We start from the raw sequence: 25,794 nt of genomic DNA on the forward strand, positions 1-25,794 counted from the left end.
TTTTTTATATATTGTTAAAACCTCAAAGTTTTCTTTTACTAGAAAAGTCTGCATTTTTTGTAATCGTCTTGGCCACACTGTCGACACCTGTTATAAAAAGCATGGGTTCCCTCCTGGCTACAAATTCACTAATTGGACATCCCAAGCCAATAATATGATTACTACTGACACTTTTTCTGAGTTTTTTTCCTAAAGAATAGGATGTAAAGGGGATTCAACTTACATCACAACAGTGTCAATTCCTTACCAACATTTTGCGTCAGCAAAACCTTGAGGATCCTGCCCCTCACACTCAAATTAATCAAGTCGGCACCATCTCTACGGATGAAATCCCCAATACTGAGCATTCTTCAACAGGTAAGTTTCTCTCTTCACTATCTTCTATAAAAGAATATTGAATTATTGATTCTGGTGTCACTGATCATGTTTGTCACAATTTGAACGTTTTTACTACTTATACTAAAATTAAACCTCTCTTAATTAGTCTTCCAAATGGCCAAACCGTTTATGCCACATATTCTGGTTTAGTACGTTTTTTTTATAAGTTTTATTTGTATGATGTGTTATACGTGCCTCATTTTCAATTAAACTTAATATTTGTTTCTAAACTCACACACCAACTTAAATGCACTTTAACTTTCACTTCAACCCACTGTATTATACAAGACAATCTCACCAAGAGAGGATTGGTACAGTTAAAGCCACCGCTGGCTTGTACCTTGCCTGCTTCTAGTCATTCTAAATCGCATTGTTTTGCTCCTTTTATTAATTGTAATATCACAGACAAAACACTATGGCATTATAGACTAGGACACCCTTCACATGAAAGATTACATGTCTTAAGCAAACGATACTCTTTTATTACTGTTGATACTCATCATGTGTGTGACACTTGTAGTCGTGCAAAACAGAGAAAACTTCCTTTCACTTTAAGTAATACTGTTACCTTTGCTATTTTTGATCTTGCACACTTTGATATTTGGGGACCATGTTCCATAATTTCTATGCAAGGTTTTCGTTATTTCTTGACTATTATTGATGATAACTCGCGTTATACTTGGGTTATTCTGCTGCATAACAAATCTGAAGTGCGTCAGCACATCATTAACTTCACTGTTTTCGTTCAAAATCATTTCAAAACTAATATCAAAACGATTCGTACTGACAATGGTGTTGAGTTTGCTATGTCAAATTTTTATGCTTCAAAGGGAATTATACATAAAAAATCTTGTGTTGAAACACCACAACAAAATGGCATTGTAGAACGTAAACATCAACACATACTAAATGTAACTCGGACTTTACTTTTTCAAGCAAATCTTCCTCCTATTTTTTGGGAATTTGCTGTAAATCATGTTATTTTCTTAATAAATGTTATTTCTACTCCATTACTTAATAACATCACTCCTCATGAAAAGTTGTTTGGAAAACCATATGACATTTCCTTTCTAAAAGTGTTTGGTTGTCTCTGTTATGTTAGTATCATTACTGCACATAGGAAAAAATTAGATGATAGATCTATCAAAGGTATTTTCTTGGCTTCCCGCAAAATACAAAAGGTTATATAATCTTAAATTTAAAGTTTCATAGCATAGAGATATCAAGACATGTAATCTTTCATCAAAACCACTTTTCATATAAATTGGACAGTGGCTTGCCTAAGGACCCTAACACTTTATCTCTCCCTTGTTCTAATGCATATAATTCTGCTTTTGATTTTTTTTCTGATATTGTACCTCCTGTCGAGCCATGCGCCTCTACTCCTGCACCCAATACTGTCCCTCCACCAGCCTCATTATCCTATGATCTTCCAACGAATAGTGCCTCTGCTCCTGCATCCAACATTGCACCTCCATCAGAATTATCTCCGCCTGCATCTCCAGGAAGCATCTCACCCCAATTTCCAAGAAGATGAAAGAAATTATGTAAATTAATTTCTATAAAGTGACTTACATGACTTAGAGTTTGGGCTTTGGGCCCCCGAATATGATTTACTAATAATAATAGAATTAAAGGCCCATTGGTTAATGTGAGAAATATATATCTGATGATATACCTAATGGAAAACCCACATCTGATGGAGATTGGGAACTAAAGGTTATAGGGTTCTGTCTCTGCAAATAATAGTTGTCTCACTGGTAACCATCACGAAAGTGTGTGACAAGAACGGAATTGCTAAGAGATAGATTGGAACAAAGGAGATAAAGTAATTGCTCAATTAGGATCACTCATGGATCAAGGTAAGTGCCTATTCCTTCTTGATTGTATGATTAAGTGAGAATCATGATATGATAAGATCTATTTGTGAACATAATTGTATGTGTTCAATTCACGTTTATTCATGTTTAAATTTACAGATCAGCTCATCCTCACCGACAACCTGCCTATCTTGCAGATTTCTACACTGCAACCAACACTGTAAGTAGTAGATATCCTATTCATAATTACTTGTCTTACAATTCCTTATCTTCCAATTTTAGAAATGTTATTTCCTCTATCAATTCTCATCCTGAACCTCGGACATATAACGAAGCCTCCAAACATGCTTCTTGGCAATCTGCCATGCAAGATGAGCTTCAAGCTCTTGCTGCTAACAATACTTGGCAACTTACCCCTTTCCCTTCAGGAAAGAAAACTATTGGTTGTAAATGGGTATATAAAATCAAATACCATTCTGATGGCACTGTTGAGCGCCACAAAGCTAGAGTTGTTGCCAAAGGGTTCACCCAACTTGAAGGATTTGATTTCTTAGACACTTTTGCACCTGTTGCTAAACTCACCACCCTCCGCCTTCTCCTTGCTATTGCCACTACCAAAAATTGGATTTTAAAACAACTTGATGTCAATAATGCATTTCTTCATGGTGATCTCCATGAAGAGATATACATGACCCCCCACCTGGCCTCTCTCTTCCTTCTCCTCAGCATGTTTGCAAGCTTCAACGGTCTTTGTATGGCCTTCGTCAAGCTGGTCGCCAATGGTACGCCAAACTTTCTACTTTTCTTTTATCAAATAATTATTCTATTTCTGTTGCTGATCAGTCTCTTTTTCTTAAATAATAATGATAAACTCACTGTTATTCTTGTTTATGTTGATGACTTGCTCTTAACTGGTGATGACACGGAGGAAATCAACACAATTACTGCATCCCTTCACCATCACTTCAAGATAAAAAATTTAGGTAATCTCACTTACTTTTTGGACTGGAAATTGCTCGCAACAGTACTGGTCTTCATTTAAGTCAACGCAAGTATACTCTTGATCTCCTTCAAGAAACTGGCATGCTTGACTCTGCACCTGTGGCCACTCCTATGACTCACACCTCCCGTCTCTCTCCCGACCAAGGCTCACCTCTTGATGTTGATGCCACTTCCCAATACAGAAGACTCCTTGGACGTCTAATTTACTTAACCAACACGCGACCAGACATCGCCTTCGCTGTCCACAATTTAAGCCAATTCATATCTGCACCCACAACTCATCATCAGCAAGCTATCTCACTTCTTTTGCGTTACCTCAAGGGCACCCCTGGTGAAGAACTATATTTTTCTCACACTAGTTCATTTCACCTTTGTGGTTTGACTGGGCAACATGACCTACCACACGCAAATCTGTCACTGGATATTCCATCTCCCTAATATTATGGAAATCAAAGAAGCAACCAACTATCTCCCGCAGCTCCTCTGAAGCCAAGTATAGAGCCCTTGCCACCACCACATGTGAGTTACAATGGTTGTCTTACCTCCTTCGGGATTTACATTTCCTCTCTCCCAGCCTGCAATGACAACAAATCTGCCATTCAAATAGCTTCCAATCAAGTTTTTCATGAACGAACCAAGCACATCGAAATTGATTGTCACCTAGTTCGTGAAAAACTTAACTCTGGTTTCCTCAAATTATTGCTCATTACTTCTGCAATGCAAGTTGCTGATATATTCACCAAGCCTCTTGCTTCCGCACAATTCTCTCCTCTCAAATCCAAGTTGGGCCTGACAAATATCTACTCCCCAGCTTGAGGGGTGTTAATATATTTAATTTTCTATTTTAAATTATTGGGCTTTGTTTGTTTGGCCCAACTTTCCTTTTCTGTTTCAGCTAGGTCTTAATCTTTTTCTTATATATACACTATGTATTTTACTCTCTAATATACAAGTGAATAAAAATTTCTTTTATATTTATTTTTCTCTACAATTAGGGTTCATCAAAACCTCTCTTTCTTCATTACGATTACGTACGCTACATTAAAGCACCACATCAGACAAGGATTATTCATCTTCATTTACTGTAATATATATTATTCCTATTTTAAATGTTTGAATATATTACTATTATTTCATAGTATTTACATTTATATTACTAATTTATTTTCTTTTCCTATTACTATATAAATACATTTATATTATTATTATATAAATTTGTTTATCTTTAAAAAAATTGTTATATTTTAAAAGTTAAAAAAGGATTCACTGATAAACCATAAAAATACATCTTCATTTACTTTGATTTTTGTTAAGGATAAAAAGGAAATTTTGTCATGCTTAGGTGTTTTTCTTTGGGTTTTTTTTATATATATATATATATGAATAGAAACTATTTTATAGATTTCATGTCTTTTCACGTCCCTAAATCAGATAGATACAAACATAATTTTTCTTGCATTTCTATCTTCAATAACAATAAACACTTAAAAACAAACACAACGTTAATTTTAAAAAATTGAGTCACCTCACATCTAATAAGAATTGGATCAACAAATTGAAAATAAAAAGTTAAAAAATAATTTTAGTAAAAGCATGTATCTTCATATCTCTCTACATCTATGCAATGCAAACGTTTGCTTCTACTGATTTACTGGATAAAAAGGCGTACCTTTGTTTCAATGAATTCGGAAGAAGTGTGAGCGCGCATTTAAGAGATTCACAAAAACATACAGCAGTGATGTGAGAAGAAATCGATATAACAATATACACATTTACCCTTATTTAATTATTGCTAATAATTTTATTTAATATTATTTTTAATACATCCAACTTTTAATACAATTTATCCTTAATTTTTCATTTATTTATATACAATATAATCATTATATTATAAAATTATATTATAAAATAGTAAAAAATTATAAAAAATATTTTAAAATAATAATAATAAATATAAATTAAAAAATAAAAATGATTAATAAATTTATTAAATAAATAATGATAATTTTATTTTAATAAATATTTAATTTATATTATTAATAAAAATAAAAATAAATTGATCTAATAAATATATATAATAATATTAATTATAAAAAATTATGTCCTGGTATTAAAATTATTTATTTATCTAGTAATTTTTAATTTTTACATCTATTAATAATTTTTCATTTTTTTCAGTTATGAATATTAAAATTTTATTTTAAATGCAAACGGAATTATTTTCTGATATTTTTTATTTTCTGACAAATTGACATAATAATCTGTAGTTTTTTTAAAGTGACTTTTAACATAATTTTGGAAATAACATAAAAATATGTATTTATTTATAACAGAAAAATATCTACTTATTTATAATAAGAAAATTAATAATAATTTTTAAATTTTATCAATATTTAATGTTATGTTATTTTATTTAATAACTCATATTTTCACAAAAATATGAGTTATTAAATACTAGATATTTTCAAAAAAATCTACACAAAAATAACTCATATTTTCATTTTTTTAAATATAAAAAATAAATTATAATATTATATTTTATATTATTAAAAATAATTCAAAATACATTCCAACCATTATATCACTCATCCACTTTAACATCTATTTGTTTACCAACGAAAAATAAAGGTGTTTACGTGCATGAAAAAAACATACTAACCAAAACAATAAAATGTTCTAATTTTAAATTGTTTTCACATTTTAAAAGTAATTTGCGAGGAAACATTTATTTATTTATATATATATATATAATTATTTATAATTTATTTTGTTACCTTTTTCATTTTAAACTCAAATTATTATACATTTTATGTAACCTAAAATTACAGTCTAAACACAAAAAATATAAACAAAATTATTAAAAAATAATATAATTAATCATATTACAAATATAATATAATATGATAAAATAATATTTAAAAAATAAATATTAAATAAATTATGTGATAAAAATATATAATAATTATTAGTTATAATAATTAATACAAATAAAAATAAATATATTTTAATAATAAAAAGATAAATTTATATAAAAATGATATTAAATATAAAAAATAAAGATAAAAATAATAATATTATTAAATATAAAAATAAGTTTTTATTAAATATTTATAACTATAAACATTTAAATATTTTTTATTACAAATTATATTATTTTGTATTTTTTCCGAAGTTAACTCTAACACAGGATCAGAAACAATATTTCAATCACTAAAAATAATATTTTAATTAAAAATAATTATAATATAAAAAAAATCAAATAATTTTTCAATAATTTTCAAATACAAGGATAAATTTATAAATTTACATTTTTATCAATTAAAAAAAATATCATTGCAGTCACATTTGTCACTTCACTCACAAATTTTCAACACTTTTTCCTCTATTTTACCTTAATCTAAATAACCCACTTTCTTCACACTTTCTCTTAAAATCATGTCAAATTCATTCTCTTAAATTCATTCTCTAATCCAAACAAAGTATAATATATCACAATCCAAACACATTAACTTTCTTCACATTTTCCTCTCAAATCCTCACACATTTATTCTTCAATCCAAACACAACACTAATGTTGCTCTAAACTTAAGGTTTTTATTGGATTTGAGGTCGATGAAAGAGAGGAGGAACTGAGTTTGTTTTAATTAAGGTTGTGTTTGGATTGAGAAGGAGGTGTGTGGGGATTTCAGGGATGGATGTATACAAATTTGAGAAGAAACTGGGTGTGTTTAGATTGGAGTATGTTAAAGTGGATTTGTGGATTTGTAAGGAAAGTTGATTGAAGATTGTGAGTAATATGATGGTTGTGAGAAAAATTATTACTTTTTAAAAAAAAGTAAAATCTAAGTTTACAAATTTACCATTATCTTTAAAAATGTTTGAATAATGAATTATGAAGTATTTTTGTATACATTTTAATTAATTAAAATTTTGTAAATTATTTCCAGTACCATTGAATAATTATTTTCGAAAAATACGAGTTGTTTATAACATTAAAAAATTTATCTCTCTATTTAAAAAATTGTTAAAAATTAATTTGATTTATTTATTTGTGGATTATAATTATATTCAATTAAAGTATTGTTTTCGGTACCGTGTACGAATTAATTTACATGAAATTGTCTAAACATATTTGTGAAATTGTCTAAACATATTTATGATTATGAGAAAAATTATTTAAAAGTTGAAATCTAAAATATATAAAATTCTTAATATATTTAAAAATTTAAATAATTATAAATCCTTAATATTTAATGTCCTATAATAATAATAAAATATTGAATATATAAATTCCTAAAATATTTAAAAATCCCAAATAAATAAAAATCCTAAATCATTTAATATCTTATTTAAATAAAAAATTTAAATATTAAAATTTCAAAACTATTAAAAATATTAAAAATCCTAAATAAATACAAATTATAAATAATTAATACCCTATTTAAATTAAAATTGCATATAAAATTCCTAAAATATTCTAAATCTAAATAAATATAAATCCTAAATATATAACAACCTATTTAAATAAAAATGTGAAATATATAAAAGTTCTAAAATATTCAAAATCCTAAATAAATACAAATCTTAAAATTTAATGTCCTATTTAAATAAAAAATCTAAAATATTCAAAATCCTAAACAAATACAAATCATAAATTTAATGTTCTAAATAACTAAAAATCATAAATATATTAAATTCCTAAAATATTCAAGATTTTAAATAAATACAAAACTTAAATATTTAATGTACTATTTAAATAAAAATTTAAAATATATAAAATTCTTAAAATATTAAAAATCCTAAATAAATACCAGTTCTAAATTATCTAATGCACTATTTAAATAAAAAAAACTTAAATATATAAAACTTTTAAAATATTCAAAATTCTATATAAATTCAAATCCTAAATTATTTAATATCATGTCGAAATAAAAATATGAATTATATAAAATCCCTTAAATATTAAAAAATTAATAAATATAAATTCTAAAATATTTAATGTCCTATTTGAATAAAAATTTGAAATAAATAAAGTTTCTAAATTATTTAAAATTATAAATAAATATAAATATTAAATTATTCAATATCCTACTTCAATAAAAATCATCAATAAATAAAATTTTTAAATTATTCAAAATATAAAATAAATACAAAATCTAAAATATAGGGTTATGCCGGGATCTGAATTTTCAAAGACTCTCAGGAGAGATACCAACATCACACCACCACCACATCAACACCATGTTTATTGGATTATAAAAATCAATAGTAGAGAGCACAACCCAACAACCAAGAAGGAACACCACCAAAGCCACCAAAACTAAGAATGAACATCAACTCAACAACAACCTCAAACCAAGTCAAACAAAACAATTTTAGTGAGTAATTGATTATCAACATTAATACATGCATCACATAATCGATTAAGCTTACAAAACATATGCATAAACGATTATGCTTGAAGGTAAAAACTCAACATAATCGATTAAGGGTTTTAAAGTAGTTGTTAATCGATTATGCCTCAAGTTAAAAACACCACATAATAAGCATAATGGATTATCTTGCATGTGTTTTTTCATACATAATCTATTATCTACTAAAAAAAATGATTAATCTCTGTATTATTGCACCTAATAGATTATGACTCAACACTAGTTCAAAAAATTTAATATTTCTAACAATGTTATCTTTAATGTTCCCATCTGCATGGCCTTGTGTGCATTGCTTCATGGCAGTTTCTTAGTGCATAGCAAGGGAAATGAAGTAAAACATTAATAACTTAAGTGGCTTTACTCGTATTTCTTCGCAATTGAGAGAAAATACAAAAGTTACACACACTTTTTCTTCTGTTGTCACATACTCCCTTACTCACAAATCCAAACATGTTTCATTTGTGCTCGCCCTTCCTCGTCAACCGTATAGCTGCGGAAGCAAACACAACATAAGGGAAAGAAAGTGGAAAGTAAAGAAAAAATGAAAAGAGTTTATAAAAAATTGTGAATGATGTGATGAAATTTTAAGATTACAAATTTGCTCTTGTGGTTAAAATTAATTTAAAATGGGATATGATTACTTATTTGTACATGGAACTCACTTGTGATTAGAATATTATTCCCGCCATAGTTCATAAACTCAATTAAAAAAATATATGAATTATGTGACATTGTGGATAAATATAAAGTTGTTGAAATTAAATTTTGATAAAATTGAAATATAAGTAATTGTAAAAGATTTAAGTGAAATTGTAAATTTGTGAAACTTAATAAAATAAATCAAAATTGATGTCAAAATTTAGCACCTAATTAATATTAAATATAAAACTGTAAAATACAATATGATAGAAAAATAGAGTTAAATTACAATAATTAAGCGGAAAAAAATAACCATATTTGTTTGGGTAAAGCAATATTTTCGTACTATTTGTAAACTAAAGTGAAAAAGTTACAACTTATCTAACACGTATAAAAAATCATAAAATTAAAAATAAATTAATATTATTTTTTAATTTTTTATTATTATTATATTTTTTAATTTTGTTATTATTACTTTTGTTATTGTTTTATAATTTCATTATTTTGATTATTTATAATTTTATTATTATTTATATATAATATTATTTTATAAATTTATTTTGATTATGATTATTTTAAAATTAATTATTATCATTATTATTTGATAAATTTATTTTTATTATTAGTATTATTAATTGTATCATTGTATTATATAAATTTATATATTATTATTAGTCTTAATTATCTTTTTTGTCCTTACATCACTACAAAAAAAATTAATTTTAATGGGGTTATATTTGGCGTTACCGGCGATTTTAACCCTCATTAAGTGCGTTGCCCGCGGTTTGTTTTTTCCCTGGAAGATCCAGCGTCGCTAAATGATTACTGGCATTACCGGCCGTTTTGAAACCCCCGCTATTCCCGACGGTTTTTAAACCCCCGCTATTTCCAGCGGTTTTGAAACCCTCAATTTTCCCGACGGTTTGAAAACCCCCACTATTGTCGGCGTTTTGAAAACCCTTGCTATTGCCAGCGGTTTGAAAATCCCTATTACTTTTAGGAGGTGTATGTATAAAAAAGTAAGTGATAAATAATAAAAATGTTAAACCAGAATAGTTCAAAGATTTTCTTAAACCCTTTGTTTTTCTTCTACCACCTAACATTAATAGATTACTACTACCCTTCAAATTTGTTTATTTACTTTCCAAAGTTGCATAATACTATATAGGTATAATTTCGTATTAATACCAAATAATTATATTAATATAAAAAATACATATTACTTACTAAATCATTCATCTTATTCATTAAGATCCAGTTAGTGACCAGTTAGAATAATAAACATAAAAAATTTATGTTTGATTCTTATTATAAAAAAGTAAATTTATTATAAGCTAAGACTACCTTATGCAAAAAAGATTTAAAAATAGCTTTTGGACAAGTTAATATAAAAACAAAATCTTGGGGAGAAGTTTATTTAAATAAACCAAAGTCTGTACATATGGATGATATGCAGAACCTGCAAACTACATTCTCTCAAACAATATTCTTAAATAGTCCTAGTAGGACTATATTCTCATTATTAAATAATAAAGTGAACATTTTCCATTTCTAAATTCAAATATCCAACAATTATTATGTTGAGAAAAAGTCTGTAATTATATTCATTGACACCAACCACATAGGTGGGGATGTCTCCTTTACCAGGTGTTGTGATGAGCACCTTCTTAGCTCCTGCTACAATGTGTTTCCAAGCTCCTTCTCTGTCTATAAACACCCAGTTCCTTCAATCACCAAGTCTATCCCCAACTCCCTGCAATTAAAGCACATAGTCACCTTCACGCACTGTCACTCTCTTCTCCATACATAACTTTCGTCAAGATTTTACTAAACTAGGAGCATGTTTAGATACAAACCAGAAACAACTTTTCTACTTGAAATATAGTTTTTTGTACCCAAGAGAAACTTTGAAAAGTACTTCTAACTTTGTATGCAAACAAACTCTAATTGTATGAAACTGAAGAAGAATCTTACTTCCAAGGAAGGTTGGCAGGGTTGCGGTCAGAGACAACTTTGATTTCTTTTCCATCAACTGAGATGATATCACTCCCCACAGGCTTGACATCAGCATCAAAGGTTTCAAGGATGGAATCATACTTAAGGAGATGAGAGGCTTGTTTCACACCACCAGTGTCATTGATGGCAATCACATCAAGAGGGGACTCTTTACGAACGTGCCAACATCTCAAGAAGTTCCTTCCAATTCTTCCAAACCCGTTAATGGCAACCTTCAATTTTGCTTCTACTACAACCTTCTTGTATCCTCCACTTTAATCATCTTCTTCCTTTAATCATCACCACTTTCGCTGGCACCATTTACGTATTTCCATTAAGGAGTAGAGGCTAATTTTTATTTGTTATTTGTTACCATTAGAAAAAAGTTGAGCCAATGAAAGGGATGGTCACATACCTATATACATTCTGCCAAAAAATGCTTGCAAAACCAAACTAAATTAATATAAAATTTAAATTGTACCAAGTTATCTATATCACATCTCACTCAAGTGATTAGCCAAAAAAACATGGTAAGAACCGAAAAAAAAATATAACTATTTAGTTATATTATGTGTTTATTATAATAAACTTCATGAGAACCATCACAGGACCAAATATCTACTCTTGTTCTTGTACTAAATACATAATTTAGTCATCAATATATTGTTTTGAAATGTTTTAATTAAGCTGCTGGAATGAATTTAGATGCAGATGTTTCAAAAGTTATATACAATAAAAGGTCGATGACATTTCACAATCTATGCAAGTTATGTCTATTATAACAACATATAATTCTTTTAACACAATCCAAAATTCTATTCATTTAAGCCTTAACTATGCCATTAAGATTGGAAATTTGTCAAACATTCACAGTTCAAACTTAAGGCTTAAATAAGGGATCTTTAAGAAGGAGGAGGCCTGACAGATCTAACACTAGCACTCAAAGCTAGTTGCCATATACAACAACATATTGGACATTTCCAAGTTAGAGATCATGGAAACTAATACCATAATCCAAATTCACATTATAATCACTAGTTTTTCAAAGTCTCTTAAGAAGAGAAAAACAAGTTATTGTCATTTTAAAATAATAAGTTGAACCAAACATGTATTTTCATGATATCATATTCACTTGTAAAAATAAAATAACAAATAACAGAAAACACTATAGTACAGAAAAAGCAGAGATCTTGTTCTGAACCCTACAATTTCACCGATGTACTTTCTCAATAATCTTAGAAAAAATTATTAGTAACATTTCTAAATACTACAATCTCCCCGGAGCAAAATGCAGCCATAAATAAATTGGAACCCAACCCGACCCAATTTTTATCAGCAATACTAGGCAAACATATTTTAATGAAGTTACAGTCTCACACAATAAGGAGAAATTGAAGAAAACTAAACAATAAACTAAACATGAGAAATTAAAGAACATTAAAAATAATTTCCTCATATTATAGTGAGAAAAATAATGTAGTTGCTCTCATGGAACAAGAAGTAATGCGAGTCGTTGACTTTCACGACGGTCTCGTCCTTCCGCAACGGCCATTGGATCTCGTCCACGACGCACGTGTATACGGCAAGTGCGTTGTCTCCTTGTCGGAGGCGGATGACGGAAAAGTCCCCGTACGTAAGCTCGACGTTGTATTCCTTATCGCTCCGGAGATGAGAAGGAGGATCTCCTCGGTGGCTTCAGGCGACGCGGAGGGGAACGAAGTGTACTTGAAGGCATCCTCGGAGAAGAGGTTCTGAACGAGGGTTGTTGTAATCGAAGGGTAGAGTGTGGTTTGCGAAGAGGATGAGTGATTGAGATCAAGGAGAGGCGAGAGAGCATCGGAACTAGAATAGTCTACTTGAGGATTGAGGGAATTTTTTTTTAGGGTTTTGATAAGTCATGGAAGAAGAGTGAGCTTGTTCCAGAGGGTTGAGTTTTGAAAAGGGATGAAAATAGTAAAATTAGATATTATAATGATAAAAACACTCTACACTTACCTGGGGTTTGAAAAACCTCTGATACTTTTATGTCTTAATAGAGGTTATAATAACCTCCGGTAATAAACCCCTATTAAAATTAATTTTTGTTGTAGTGCATTAAGGGTCGAAAGTCATTTTGGTCCACTAGTTTAAAAAAATAATTCAATTTCGTCCTATTTTAAAAAAAAACATGCAATTGATTTCTTCCGTTAAATATGCATGAACTTTAAGTGGTTGTGATGTGACAAACATAGTCGCACATTTATGAATAGGTGAACTCCACATGGAATATGAGTCAGAATTGGAGTCATCTTTAAATGTGTTATAAAAAAGAGAAATTTGAGTCAGAGTTAGAGTCATCTTTGAATCATGGAAACTATTTTTTCGTCATTAATTTTAAACGCATCTATTATCCTATTTGCTTATTATTAAATCGTTTTTCTTTCAAAGCCTTCAAAGTGGATCCTAGTTCTTTACACAAATGTAATCTTAAACCAACTTTCGCATCGCAACCAACTTTAGAATCCAAAGTCGAAGTGGTTTGGCCATCCAACCACCATGCTCTCTCGTGATCAAGCAATCAATGGCAACAACGAGGAGGATCTCGATGGCGATAACGACGGAATGGGCGAGTGTGACGAACATGGAGCTACTTGAGAAGCGGAAGGTAAGAGCAAATGATTTTGTTGAGGGACATGACAGGCTGGACAAGTGGATGAATGAGTCAGTGGTGAGGATATGAAGAATTTGAGAGAAATGTCGATACTAATACATGTTTACCCTAAATTAGGAGCGACAACCACCGCCACACAAAATGGGTATTGGTGGAGGACTAGCCAATGGTAAAGGAAAAATGGGGGAAGGGCGAATCATTGATGCCTTAATAGGTGATATTCGTGGAGGAGTTGGAGGGTGATGAGGCAGAGGAGGGCGCCGAGAGATACCCCCAATGTTCCACAATACCCAAATCAAATTCTGGTAGTGAGGATGGTGCTTAGGAGGATTGTCCCAAAAAATGAAATGCATATCATTATTCACAGTATTTTCTTGTTCACATGAGTCACAGTGCAAAACATTATTATAAAAAATCATTATCATAAAAAATCATTATCATTATATATGTGTTTAAGCTTCGAAACAAATTGTTGAGTATCAAACACTTACTGAAAAAGGTCTTGACATTCTCATAAAAAAATGGGATACAAAATATCTATCGTCAAAGAAAAGGATTGATTACACATATGAAGATGATTACAAATCACATGTTTATTCTTCTCAATGAAAGATCAAACATTATTGAAGAATGTTGAGTGCTTCCTCAAATCTAACTTACCTTCGGCACCAAAGGTATGGACATTTAAGCTACAGGGGATTGAAAACACTACTAACAAACAAAAGATGCATTTATTACCTCAATTGGAAGCCTAAAATGTTTATTGTGGAGATTGTTTTATGAGTAAGAAACACCACAATCTTTTTCCTAAAAAGAGTGAACGACATGCTAATAAGATTAGAATTCATACATGCATATATTTACATACCAATAAAGCCTATATCACATAGTGGAAATAGGTATCTCTTTTCCTTCATGATTATCTTCGTAAGGGTTTAGTCTTTTTTTGGGGGGAAAACCATAAGTCTTGAGTGTTTTGAGACTTACAAGAAACTAATGAAAAATGAAGCAAAGACATTTATCAAGTGTTTGCGGATGGACAAAGGAGGAAGACGATTTGTTTAGGTCGAAGTTGTAAATTGGACATTTTACTTATTTAATTGATGTCCAATACTTGTTGTGGAGAACATCACTCTCTAAGAAACTTAAACCAAGGTCAAACCTTCAATAAAACACCTTCGAGTTTGGGGTTGCATAACATGTGTATACATACCAAAGGCAAAACAAACTATGAAGCATGAGAAATGGAAGAATATTATATACATTGAAATAAGCTTCATAAAATAGAACCAAACTTAGGAGCTCTTGGATTGGCCAACTAAAACAAAAGAAAATGTAGTGAAATAGATTTTTTAGACAAAATTGAACGATTTTGGTGAAACTGGCAAGTTTAACAGCACAACATGAAACTAATAAATCCTAAAGTTTTTACTTTGCTTCACACATAGATATAGTAAGGATGACAATGACATTTGTATTGTACTTGTCAATAACACTTGTTTTAAGCAAATTATTGGAAGTTTGATATATCGTGAAACTACAAGGTCCAATATAAGGTTTAGTGTGATCTTAGTTAGGAATATTCATCTAAACCAACACATTTGCATTTACAAACTGCATAAAGAATATTAATGTACTTAAATAATAGATCTTTTATGAGAAGGGAGGAGCAAAAGACTTGTTTACTTTCACAATTATGTATGAGATAAAAAAAAAACTCTAAAAGTACATATGATTATGTTTTCTTATTAAGCTAAGAGCATGGTCATTGTTTTCTAAAAACAACCAATTGTTATTTTTTTTCAACTACTAAAACATAATTCATGATTGTTGTTGTTTGTGTATGTCAATTTATGTGATTGAGTTTGAGAGACGTAAATCATGTTTAAGAAGGTAGCATAATCATCATGTGTGATAATAACTCAACAATTAAACGTTCAAAAAATCCAGTCATGCATGTAAACATACTAGAGCATAAGAAATCTTAAAAATAATGAAAAAGCTAAGTTGATGCATTGTGGAAAATATGATCATAGTATGGATTTGTAGACTAAATTTGTGAAACTTGAGGAACTTAAGAATAATACGAGAATGGTTGGTTTCAATGAAGTAAATTAAGTCCATATTTCTAATAGAGTTAGCTTAGAGAAGAGAGTGAAGAGACATTTTATCTTATCTTAAATTTAAGATTTTGTTTTAAAAGACGCTTACACTATTTAGTTTTATAAAACCTTTACACTAAGGTTGTGTTTGGATTAGAGAGGGGAGAAAGTGAATTTGTGATGATTTGAGAGGATGTGTGAGGTTGTTTGGATTGAGGCATGTTAGTGTGGATTTGTGAGGATAATTTATTAAAGTTTCTTATTGATGTAATGGTTAAGAGGAAATTTATTGTTTTTTACTATTGTTATGAAAAAATATTTGAATAATAAATTATGATATATTTTTTTTTGTAGAATTGAGTTAATTAAATTGTTGTGAATTATTTTTTTATACTGTTGAATAATTATTTTCGGAAAAAATATGAGTTACGTAACATAATTAGGGTTATATATGTAAAAATTGGAAACTTTAACATAAAAATAAATAATTAAATATTTTAAATTATAATTAAATATTAATATTTAATATTTAATATCCTATTTAAATAAAAATATAAAATATATAAATTCCTAAAATATTTAAATCTTAAATAAATACAAATCCATATTTAAAGTCCTATTTAAATAAAAATCTTAAACATATAAAAGTTTTAAAATATTCAAAATCTTAAATAAATACAAATCCTAAATATTTAATGTCCTCTTTGAATAAAAATATAAAATATATAAAATCTTAAATAAATACAAATCCTAAATATTTAATGTCCTTTTTGAATAAAAATATAAAATATATAAAATCTTAAATAAATACAAATTCTAAATATTTAATGTTATATTTAAATAAAAATATAAAATATATAAAATTGTTAAAACATTCAAAATTAATTATAAGCATTTCAATCTTCATTAAAAATTATATAAAAAAAAAATCATTCCAATAAAAATAAGAGAAGGAGAAAATCGATCCTTGTCTTCACGTCACACAAAATCGATTATGGACACCAAAAGTATGAGAATTGATTATATCATGTATTCAAGAACCATCGTAATCGATTCTCATAACCAACAAATGAATAAAATTGATTCTTCCATCGGTAATACTTGATTTTGGGTTCAAAGACACCGACAACTATTGAAAATCGATTCTCACATGAAATCAACTAAACGAGAATTGATTTTCATAAGCAACACTAGGACAAAGTCAATTCTCACATGAAATCAAAGTAAACGATAATCGATATTCATAAGCAACACTAGGACAAATTCGATTCTTCCATGAAATCAACCTGAATGAGAGTCGATTCTCCTAAAAAAAACCAACACAAAATTGATTCTCATAGCTCAACTATGTCAATGAGAATCGATTATCCCATCAATTTTACCTCTTCCGCCTTACTCTTCCATGAGTAACGTTGTTGCCTCTAACTACGAAAACAACTTGAAGAACTTGAATGTCATGCATATTGTTAGGATTAAGGGTATGCATGTAAAATCCTCCGAGCCTATGTTTAATCAATATTAATCTGTGTAGTTGTGTGAAGAAAAAGAAAATGCATAGCATCCAAATGCATCGACGAAAACAAAAAAAAGGCATAAAATATGTTGATATTATAATAAAGTTAAAATTGTAAATCTTTAAATAAGACCCTAATAATGAAAAGTAAAAAATGTTGAGTCTAAAATAATATTCTAATCATAAAATATAAAAAAATATTGTTTACACTGAAAACATCTTTGTTTTAGAAAAATATTTTATAATAACTAGCAAAAACAGAGACGCTATTACACCACCGATGTATCCAATTTTTTATTTTTATTATTATTATATATATATTTATATTTATTTAAATAAAATATAAATATATGTATATTTGTATCCTTTAAATATCAAATTATCTATCTATATAAAATATATATATATATATATATATTTGAAATAAAAAAATATTAAATTATTTTTTAAAGGGAAGATCAAATAAAAATAAACATCGATATTTAAGATTTTTTTTTTTTTTTGCATATTATTAAAAAAAAGAAATCACTGTTAACGAATATCTTCATTAATTAAATTATAATAATAATCAAATTATATAAAAATATATCATTTATAATTTTTTTAATTTTAAAAATCTACAAATTTTATGTATTATTTTTTATTTGCATATTCTTATAAAGATTAAAAAAAAAATAGATTGCTAAGTATTATGATTTATTTGATTTTTATAAGAAAAATAAAAATTGAATTACAACGTGAAATAAATAAAAATAACAAAAAGGCATAATAAAGTGGAAGAAGAAAAAAACATAAAGTTGTTTGGTGACTAAGAGATTTTCAAGTAGTAGAAACAGAAAAGCTAAATAATTTATATATATTTATTTATATAATTTTGTTTTGGAATATCATTCTTAAATAAAACAGAAAAGCCCAGTTTTCAAAATCAAACTAAATTATAATATTATTTATAAAAATAATCATTTTTATATTTAATATAATATATTCGTATTTATTAAAATAAATTATAAATTTACACTCTTAAATATGTGAATAATAATATTTAATTTAATTTTAAATATACCAATAAATACTAATATAAATATTAATGTATAGATTGCAAGGATAATAAAAAAATATTAATAGAAATATATCAATAAATATTAATGTATAAATTGCATGGATAATAAAAAAAATACTAAAATAAATAAATAGAATTAACTTAAAAAGTAAAAGAAAGTGAAAAAAATTAGAATGCTTAGAAAACAATAAACGAGATATAAAAGTTGAAAAAATCCTTTGTTGATAAAAAAATATTTATTATTTAGTTTGAAAAATATTAATATAAATATATCAATAAATATATAATATAAATATGGAATAATTGAAGATTAATTTTTTATTTTTTATTTAATAATTTTATAATGATAAAAATAAAAATTGCGTATCGGAATAATTATTTATAAAAATAATAAAACTATAAATTATATATATTTTAATCTAATAAAAATTACGTTATAAATTTGAATGAAATCAATTTCTTAGTCAAACCAATACTCTGATATAAAATACCATGTATTTTTTTCAAGTCTACTCCATTAATCGTGCAGTGCCTTCCCTTGCGCATCTTCTTGGTGGTGAGGTTCCTGACTGACATGCGATTTCACAACTCTACTTTCTTAATATGATTTTTTATGGTCATCAACTTATCATTGCTTCCAATGGAGTCAAATTAGGTATCTTCAATGAAAATTAATCATTTAAATCAGTGTAACCCTCTGCACATACACACAACAGTGCCAAACAATTTTTCTATTGTCCCCTTACGGCTCATAGTAACAACTTGGCGCTAATGTCGCGGAATCTTAAGCGAATATTTTCATAGTTGACAATGTTTCTTCCATCATCCTTCTACTGGACCCATCTTCCATTAAACAAATCGCTTCAAATTTTCCAACCCTAATATTTTCTATAAATTTTATTTTCACATCTTGAAAACTAACATCATCATAAAACCCTCCAATTGTGCATACCTACTACTCACATCAAAAGGTCAGACATGTCTGTTTTGAATGGGTGCTTAATTTATTGCTAGTTAGTGATTAAATAGAACAGGCCAAAGCCTCTTTCTATGCTTTTTGACTTTTTTTTTATATGGGGTTCTCTTCTTCTCTGACATTTCTATTTAAATTTGCATAGGAATTAATTCAGCGATCGTCCAAGAGTTCCATTTGTTGCACCTCAATTGGAAAAAGAAACGAACTTGGAATCTGGGTATTCAATTTTCGAACACTTTGTATGGGAAATGATGAAGGGTCACCGCAGGGTCCGGTTACCTGCGGGTCGTGGATTCGGAGGCCCGAGAATGTGAATTTGGTGGTGTTGGGAAGGTCAAGGCGTGGCAATTCTTGTCCTGCTCTCCTCGAGATTTTCTCCTTCGACCCTAAAACCATTTCTTTGTGTACCTCTCCTCTGGTATATCTCTAAAACTCTGAACATACATATCAACCATGTGTGTCTTTTGTGTGTTTATGCATGCATGCGTCTGTAATTTATCCTATATTGTGTAGTGTGATCATTCGAAACATTAATTTGCTTTGTCCTGGCCCTTTTTAATGTAAGTTGAGAAACTGTTGTGTTTCTTAATGTGTTGTGTTTGTGGATGTCTGAGCATGTAGATTCTGAGTGAGACATTCGAGTTTGTGTTTATCCTTTTGGCTTCTTGCTGAAACTGTTTATGTTTTCCTCCCTGAAGCAGATAGTTGGTGGAAGTAGATATTATGCACGAATTCTGTTGTTGAAAAATATTCAGTGTTGAGTTTCTGGGTTGCTGAATGGAAGCAAAGCATGTATGGGCTTTTGCTTTTGTTTTAATGATGTTTTTATTTGTTTGATATTTCAGACCACCTATGTATTGGAAGCAGAGGAAGGTGATCCTGATGCTCTTGCAGTTCACCCTAGTGGGGATGACTTTGTGTGTGCTTTCAGCAATGGTAGCTGCAAGTAAGTTCCTTTTCAGAGCTTTTGGGATTGAAACTTTGTTCTTCTATATATATCCATCCGATGAAATACTTTAATGCTGTGTCTCAACTTGCATATCTAAAATTAGCAGCCCCTTCTACTTTCAATAATCTCATAATCAGACGTCCAACAACATATTATCTTCCTTTAACTACTCAACGGGCAAAATAATACTGTAGGCTCAAGTCTACCAAACTTCTTTTGCACAGTTTTTTGTTCTTTTTTTACCCAGAAACTAGGTGAATGTCTGACATAGTAGTTATTGTTGTTTCTGAAGTGTAGATAGCTGAATTTTTGCCTCTAGCTATTTTCATCATATGATGTCTGTCTTCTTTGAATACCGTGTGAAGAAACTACTCAGTTGGTTATATGGCCAAAGTACACTTTATAATGACTTTGGCAGTCCTCCCCACTTGAGTTAACTTTTTGAGGTTTTGTAAGACCCATTTTATTTTAAATTCTAATGCGATATGAAAGCATATTCAGTCTTGATGTTTGCTCACCCCCACATGTCTGGTCCAGCCTATAAACTTGCTCTCTAGCCTCTAGATGTATAATCTTGGGTGGGAGATCCTCCCATGGTTCTTAATTCAAATAAATATAAGGATTGAATTATTTTTCCATGCTTGTAGATTGTTTGAGCTGTATGGTCGTGAAACAAACATGAAGTTGTTGGCTAAGGAACTCGCTCCTCTACAGGGCATTGGTCCCCAGAAATGCATTAGTTTTAGTGTTGATGGGTCTAAATTTGCTGCTGGTGGGTTGGTAAGCATAGCTCTAGAATCCAGCCAATTGATTTTATTTTCTGTGCAGTATTGAGTTTGATCCTGTATGTTTGATTTTCTGTCTTTAACAAGTGTAGGATGGACATCTGAGAATTATGCAGTGGCCTAGTATGGGCGTGATTTTGGATGAACCAAGAGCACACAAATCAGTCCGGGATATGGATTTTAGGTAGGTATAATAAACAAATCTAGTTGGATCCTTCTAAAAGATGCACTAATCCACACATCTAGTAAATTTTAAAAGTAATTGATAGAGTTAGTAACTATAGTAATCTTATTTGGAGTTCTTACGATGAGATAAGATAATTTTTGCTTTGCACTTTCATGCCGGCAATAACTTCACTGTGGATATATGATCTTTTATGTATTTAGATAATAAAAGTATGTTACTTTGTAAATATCTTAAGCCGGAAACTTTGAAGACATTGATACCTACTCTACTGCCTTTCATTTTTCTCATACGTCAGTCTAGACTCAGAATTTCTAGCTTCAACTTCTACTGATGGGTCTGCAAGAATCTGGAAGATTGAAGATGGCGTTCCATTGACTACTTTGTCTCGCCAGTCGGTATGGTATATTTGATTTAAGGACCTTTGGCAAGATCTGTAAGCAGTTACTTATATTGCATGATCCAAAAATTTCGTTCTGTCTCTTTAGGATGAAAAGATTGAACTGTGTCGATTTTCCAAGGACGGAACAAAACCATTTCTATTTTGCTCTGTTCAAAAAGGTATAAGAGTATCTAGTCTCTAGTGTTTATTCTATAGTAGTAATTTGAATATTCTTCAAATCTATTTGACCAGCAGAGCTTGGCCTTTATTATAGACACTTCTGTCTTCGTGCAGGTGATACTTCAGTTACTTCAGTTTATGATATTAGCTCATGGAAAAAAGTTGGGCATAAGAGGCTGATTAGAAAGTCTGCTTCAGTAATGTCCATTAGCCAAGATGGGAAATACCTTTCTCTGTAAGTTACATTCTGAATTTTGGGCTTATGTTTGGTCATTGGTCAATATTCTTCCTTAATCTTTTGTCAGTTTTGATTTTGAAAATTTCTTGAGACATGTGACTATTGCAAGTCTTATCTTTAGGATTTAGAATTTTTATTTCTTTTGTTTTGTCCCACACAATTGCTATTCAATTGCCTTCTGTTATGCCAAGCAGTTCTACATACTGGAAGAAATCCTTTATTCTCCTCCCCCGTGCGTTATCTGATTCAAAAGTAAATATCCCAGTCTAAAAATGTTGACCAGGAATGTATTTTGTTTACCTGACTTCTCCCTAGGTTAAACAAACCACTCCATAATAATCAAAACTATAACTTCTGTCACGATAACCAGGAAGTAAATATCCTAACCTAAAAATGTTGACCAGGAAGTTCTTCAATGAATACATGATCACAAAAAGAAGTTTTTGTTTTAAATTTAAATTAATCTTACTATGATGTTGAGATTCCCATGTAGAGTCTTCCTTATGTAAAAAAACGCAGTCGCTTTCTTAATTTGTATAGAACACCTTGTCTATATTAGTATATCTAAATTATTAAACATATTGTGATTTTGTCCATGTTGCTAAAACTGTTAAGGAGTGAAGAAAACGGTATTAGAATTGACCAAACTTTTCCATCTTATTACTTTGTCTCTTTCTGATCTACTATAGCTTGACATTTATATTTATGTTGCACTAATTATATTTATGTCTTTTCTTGTGAATCATTTTTAACTTTGCACACATTAGTCATCTGGGTGATAGAACTACCAATCATTTTCTTCCGCATAACTGCAAAGTTTTTTAGTTTGTGTTAACCATATCTCCAATTTAATGCATAAGTGGTTGAAAAGTTGTTTGCAAACTACAGATAAATTAACTTGTTTAAAACTCATTTTGTGTCAGATTGATCCTATTTCCTTTTATAATCGTAATAGCTTTTTCAACACTCATTTTCCCTGTAAACAGTATGACCTAAGATGATGTCTCTGATTCTATTTTTTTCAATCGTGGCTTGCCTTTGTCAACTTTTTTTTTGTTTTTTTCCTGGGTAGTTGTTTGTTAAAGGAAGAGTAAGCGATTGCTTCTTTCATAATTATAAAAAAATGTTTAAATGTAGTGCACTTGTAAACCAAAGTCGGGAGTGCACCAGCTATAAAATAACTACTATATATTCACCAAAAAATTACTATAATGTTTTGATTAAAAATATTTGAAGGCCTGCAAGCTTGTGATATGATTTGCACTTAACTTCTATATCACATTACAGCCTACGGTATATGCCTCCTGCATTTCTTCAACTCATTAAACTTCTTTGAATCCAGGGGCAGTAAGGATGGAGACATATGTGTAGTCGAAGTAAAGAAGATGCAGATATACCATTATAGCAAAAGACTGCACCTGGGTACAAATATTTCATCACTTGAGTTCTGTCCCCGGGAAAGGTAGTCTCTATCTTCTATCGGTTTAATTTGGCACCTCTGATAAATAAATATCAATCCATGTAAGCTTTTAGTATATTTCTTAAACCTCCTTCTTTTTCAATATTGGTCACAAAGTTGGGACTAAGCTATTCATTTGAATATTGGAACATTCATTGGGTACGGATTTATGTAGATTTTGAGTAAATTGTTAAAGCCTTCTTTTCCCAAATTTTAAAACCAAAAATGGGAACATAGTGGTTAGTGTGAAGGGTATTTTTAAGAACTATGTAAATGTTAAAAAGGCAAAGTTATACTAGCCTTTGTGATACTTGCAAAACAAAAAGCTAGAGGCTAAGGAGAATATGTTAACTGCCAAAAAGATAGATGGTTACATAAAGAAGAATATGCTCAATCCTCTTGAGTTTCTCCCTTATCATATTTCTGGGATTTTATAATCCAAGGATCCAATATTTAGAAGCTATATATTTATTATTACGAAACATTGGGTTGATGTAACAAGTATGCATGATAAGTGGTTTTCAAAAACACTAGGTTGTGTTTTGACTCAAGTTTGTTTGAGAAATCAAGGAAAATCAGACAGAAGCATAGAATCACAAAATCGTACATGCGAAGAACGGTATGCAAAATACTAGGAAAAACTAAGTCTCGCATACAACCCTCACCCTATGAGTTAGCTTTTGAAGGTTGAGTTGGTTCTAAATTAGAATTTTAAGACAAATGATTTGGCGAAAAATCACGAGTGTAGATAATATTGGATGATGAGACTGTTCCCTGGACTAGTTCTGATTAGCAAGGCACAGTGTAACTGACAGATTATAGCTGAAATGGATCTAGGATAGGTTACATTCCCTTAGATCGTGAGTAATTTTAGCAATGGATTTTCCCCTCATCAAATGTGGACTTTTTTGAAATTGAACCTTGGTTGATTGCATGATGATTGGCACTAATTTCACATTAGTAAGTTATTCACCGAATTAACCTAATAAATCTACCATTTTTGTCTAACCCGGGTTTTGTTGTTCAGGGTTGTTCTGACAACCTCAGCAGAATGGGGAGCGCTGGTCACTAAGCTGACTGTACCTAAAGATTGGAAAGGTTCTCTCTCTTACACAGATGCACCCATCCCTTCTTCCTTCTAATGGCATACAATAATTTTATTTAATTTGACATTTTAAATATCCTTCCAAACCTGCAGAGTGGCAGATCTATTTGGTGCTTTTGGGACTATTTTTAGCATCAGCTGTTGCATTTTACATATTCTTTGAGAACTCTGATTCATTTTGGAAATTTCCCATGGGCAAAGACCAACCTGCAAGACCAAGGTTTAAACCTGTCTTGAGAGATCCCCAGTCTTATGACGATCAAAATGTTTGGGGACCAGTTGATATGTGACAACACTCAAATTCTTGATTGTCTTCAGTGCTCTGCTGTTGTATCAACATTTATCTAAGCCCTTGTATATTTAGCCACTTCACTGATATTCCAAGCATTTACTTCTATTTTTTGGGTGGAAAATTTGAAACTAAAGACCATTATTGATGTGTAATTTTATTTTAGAAACTTTGCGAATAATCAAATTGGCTTCATTAAATTTGAAAATTCCACTAAGGATGTTTTGTAGTAGCTTCTATGTGATGGGTTCCATTGAAGAGGCACATCTTTGGATATTTTTCCATTTTCCTTATTCTCGTTTCTTGATCTACTTGATAACCTCTTAAGTTTAGGGCATTTCATTTAAAATGCTCGGCCAGATAGGGATTCAGTTTATGGCATAGGATGAAAAGGCTCATAGCTTCTCTGTACATCCCCAATATCTAAGAGACCATTTTGTCCTTAAAAAATATATTTTGGATTCTACAATCCAGAAATATATTTTTTCTATTTACTATTTTCAGATTCAATGATTTAAAATATTTTTTTTAAAGAAATATATTATGGATTACAAAATTTTGAAGGTATTCCGGATCTGAAATTATCTTCTGAATTTTGTAATCCAAAAATACCTTCTCATTCCATAATTCATGAGTTCTAGTGATCACTCATTTCA

At 29.7% G+C, this 25,794-nt stretch overlaps 1 protein-coding gene and 1 long non-coding RNA gene across 4 annotated transcripts; one reads left to right on the top strand and one right to left on the bottom strand.

Annotated features, from left to right (window-relative positions):
• Nucleotides 1–10,867: 10,867 nt before the first annotated feature.
• Nucleotides 10,868–13,265, bottom strand: LOC137829570 (uncharacterized). The gene is made up of 2 exons (XR_011084030.1): nucleotides 11,246–13,265; nucleotides 10,868–11,024 (listed from the first exon to the last, which is right to left on the bottom strand). It is a non-coding gene; the product is annotated as an uncharacterized lncRNA (long non-coding RNA).
• Nucleotides 13,266–19,107: 5,842 nt separating this feature from the next.
• LOC137828715 (SEC12-like protein 1) lies at nucleotides 19,108–25,370 on the top strand. Of its 3 annotated transcripts, none has more exons than XM_068635398.1 (11): nucleotides 19,108–19,147; nucleotides 19,710–19,985; nucleotides 20,413–20,513; nucleotides 21,164–21,296; nucleotides 21,394–21,485; nucleotides 21,784–21,883; nucleotides 21,974–22,046; nucleotides 22,162–22,282; nucleotides 23,628–23,747; nucleotides 24,772–24,842; nucleotides 24,943–25,370. In XM_068635398.1, exons 2-11 carry the CDS (start codon nucleotides 19,809–19,811, stop codon nucleotides 25,137–25,139), a joined length of 1,185 nt encoding a protein of 394 aa, XP_068491499.1. In that variant the 5' UTR covers nucleotides 19,108–19,147; nucleotides 19,710–19,808; the 3' UTR covers nucleotides 25,140–25,370. The 3 variants fall into 3 exon arrangements, with proteins under 3 accessions (XP_068491499.1, XP_068491497.1, XP_068491498.1); XM_068635396.1 differs by having other exon boundaries at nucleotides 19,144–19,562; XM_068635397.1 differs by lacking the exon at nucleotides 19,108–19,147 and adding an exon at nucleotides 19,543–19,586.
• The last annotated feature ends 424 nt before the right edge of the window (nucleotides 25,371–25,794 follow it).

The sequence above is a fragment of the Phaseolus vulgaris genome, chromosome 7, assembly GCF_000499845.2.
Source record: "Phaseolus vulgaris cultivar G19833 chromosome 7, P. vulgaris v2.0, whole genome shotgun sequence".
NCBI lineage: Eukaryota > Viridiplantae > Streptophyta > Magnoliopsida > Fabales > Fabaceae > Phaseolus > Phaseolus vulgaris.

Excerpts from the sequence above, each read along its gene's own strand:
- LOC137828715 (XM_068635398.1), top strand. The coding sequence starts at position 19,809 with ATGGGAAATGATGAAGGGTCACCGCAGGGTCCGGTTACCTGCGGGTCG. Across the intron at positions 20,514-21,163 it reads TTCAGCAATGGTAGCTGCAA|ATTGTTTGAGCTGTATGGTC; the intron begins GTAAGTTCCTTT and ends CCATGCTTGTAG. Across the intron at positions 22,283-23,627 it reads GATGGGAAATACCTTTCTCT|GGGCAGTAAGGATGGAGACA; the intron begins GTAAGTTACATT and ends CTTTGAATCCAG.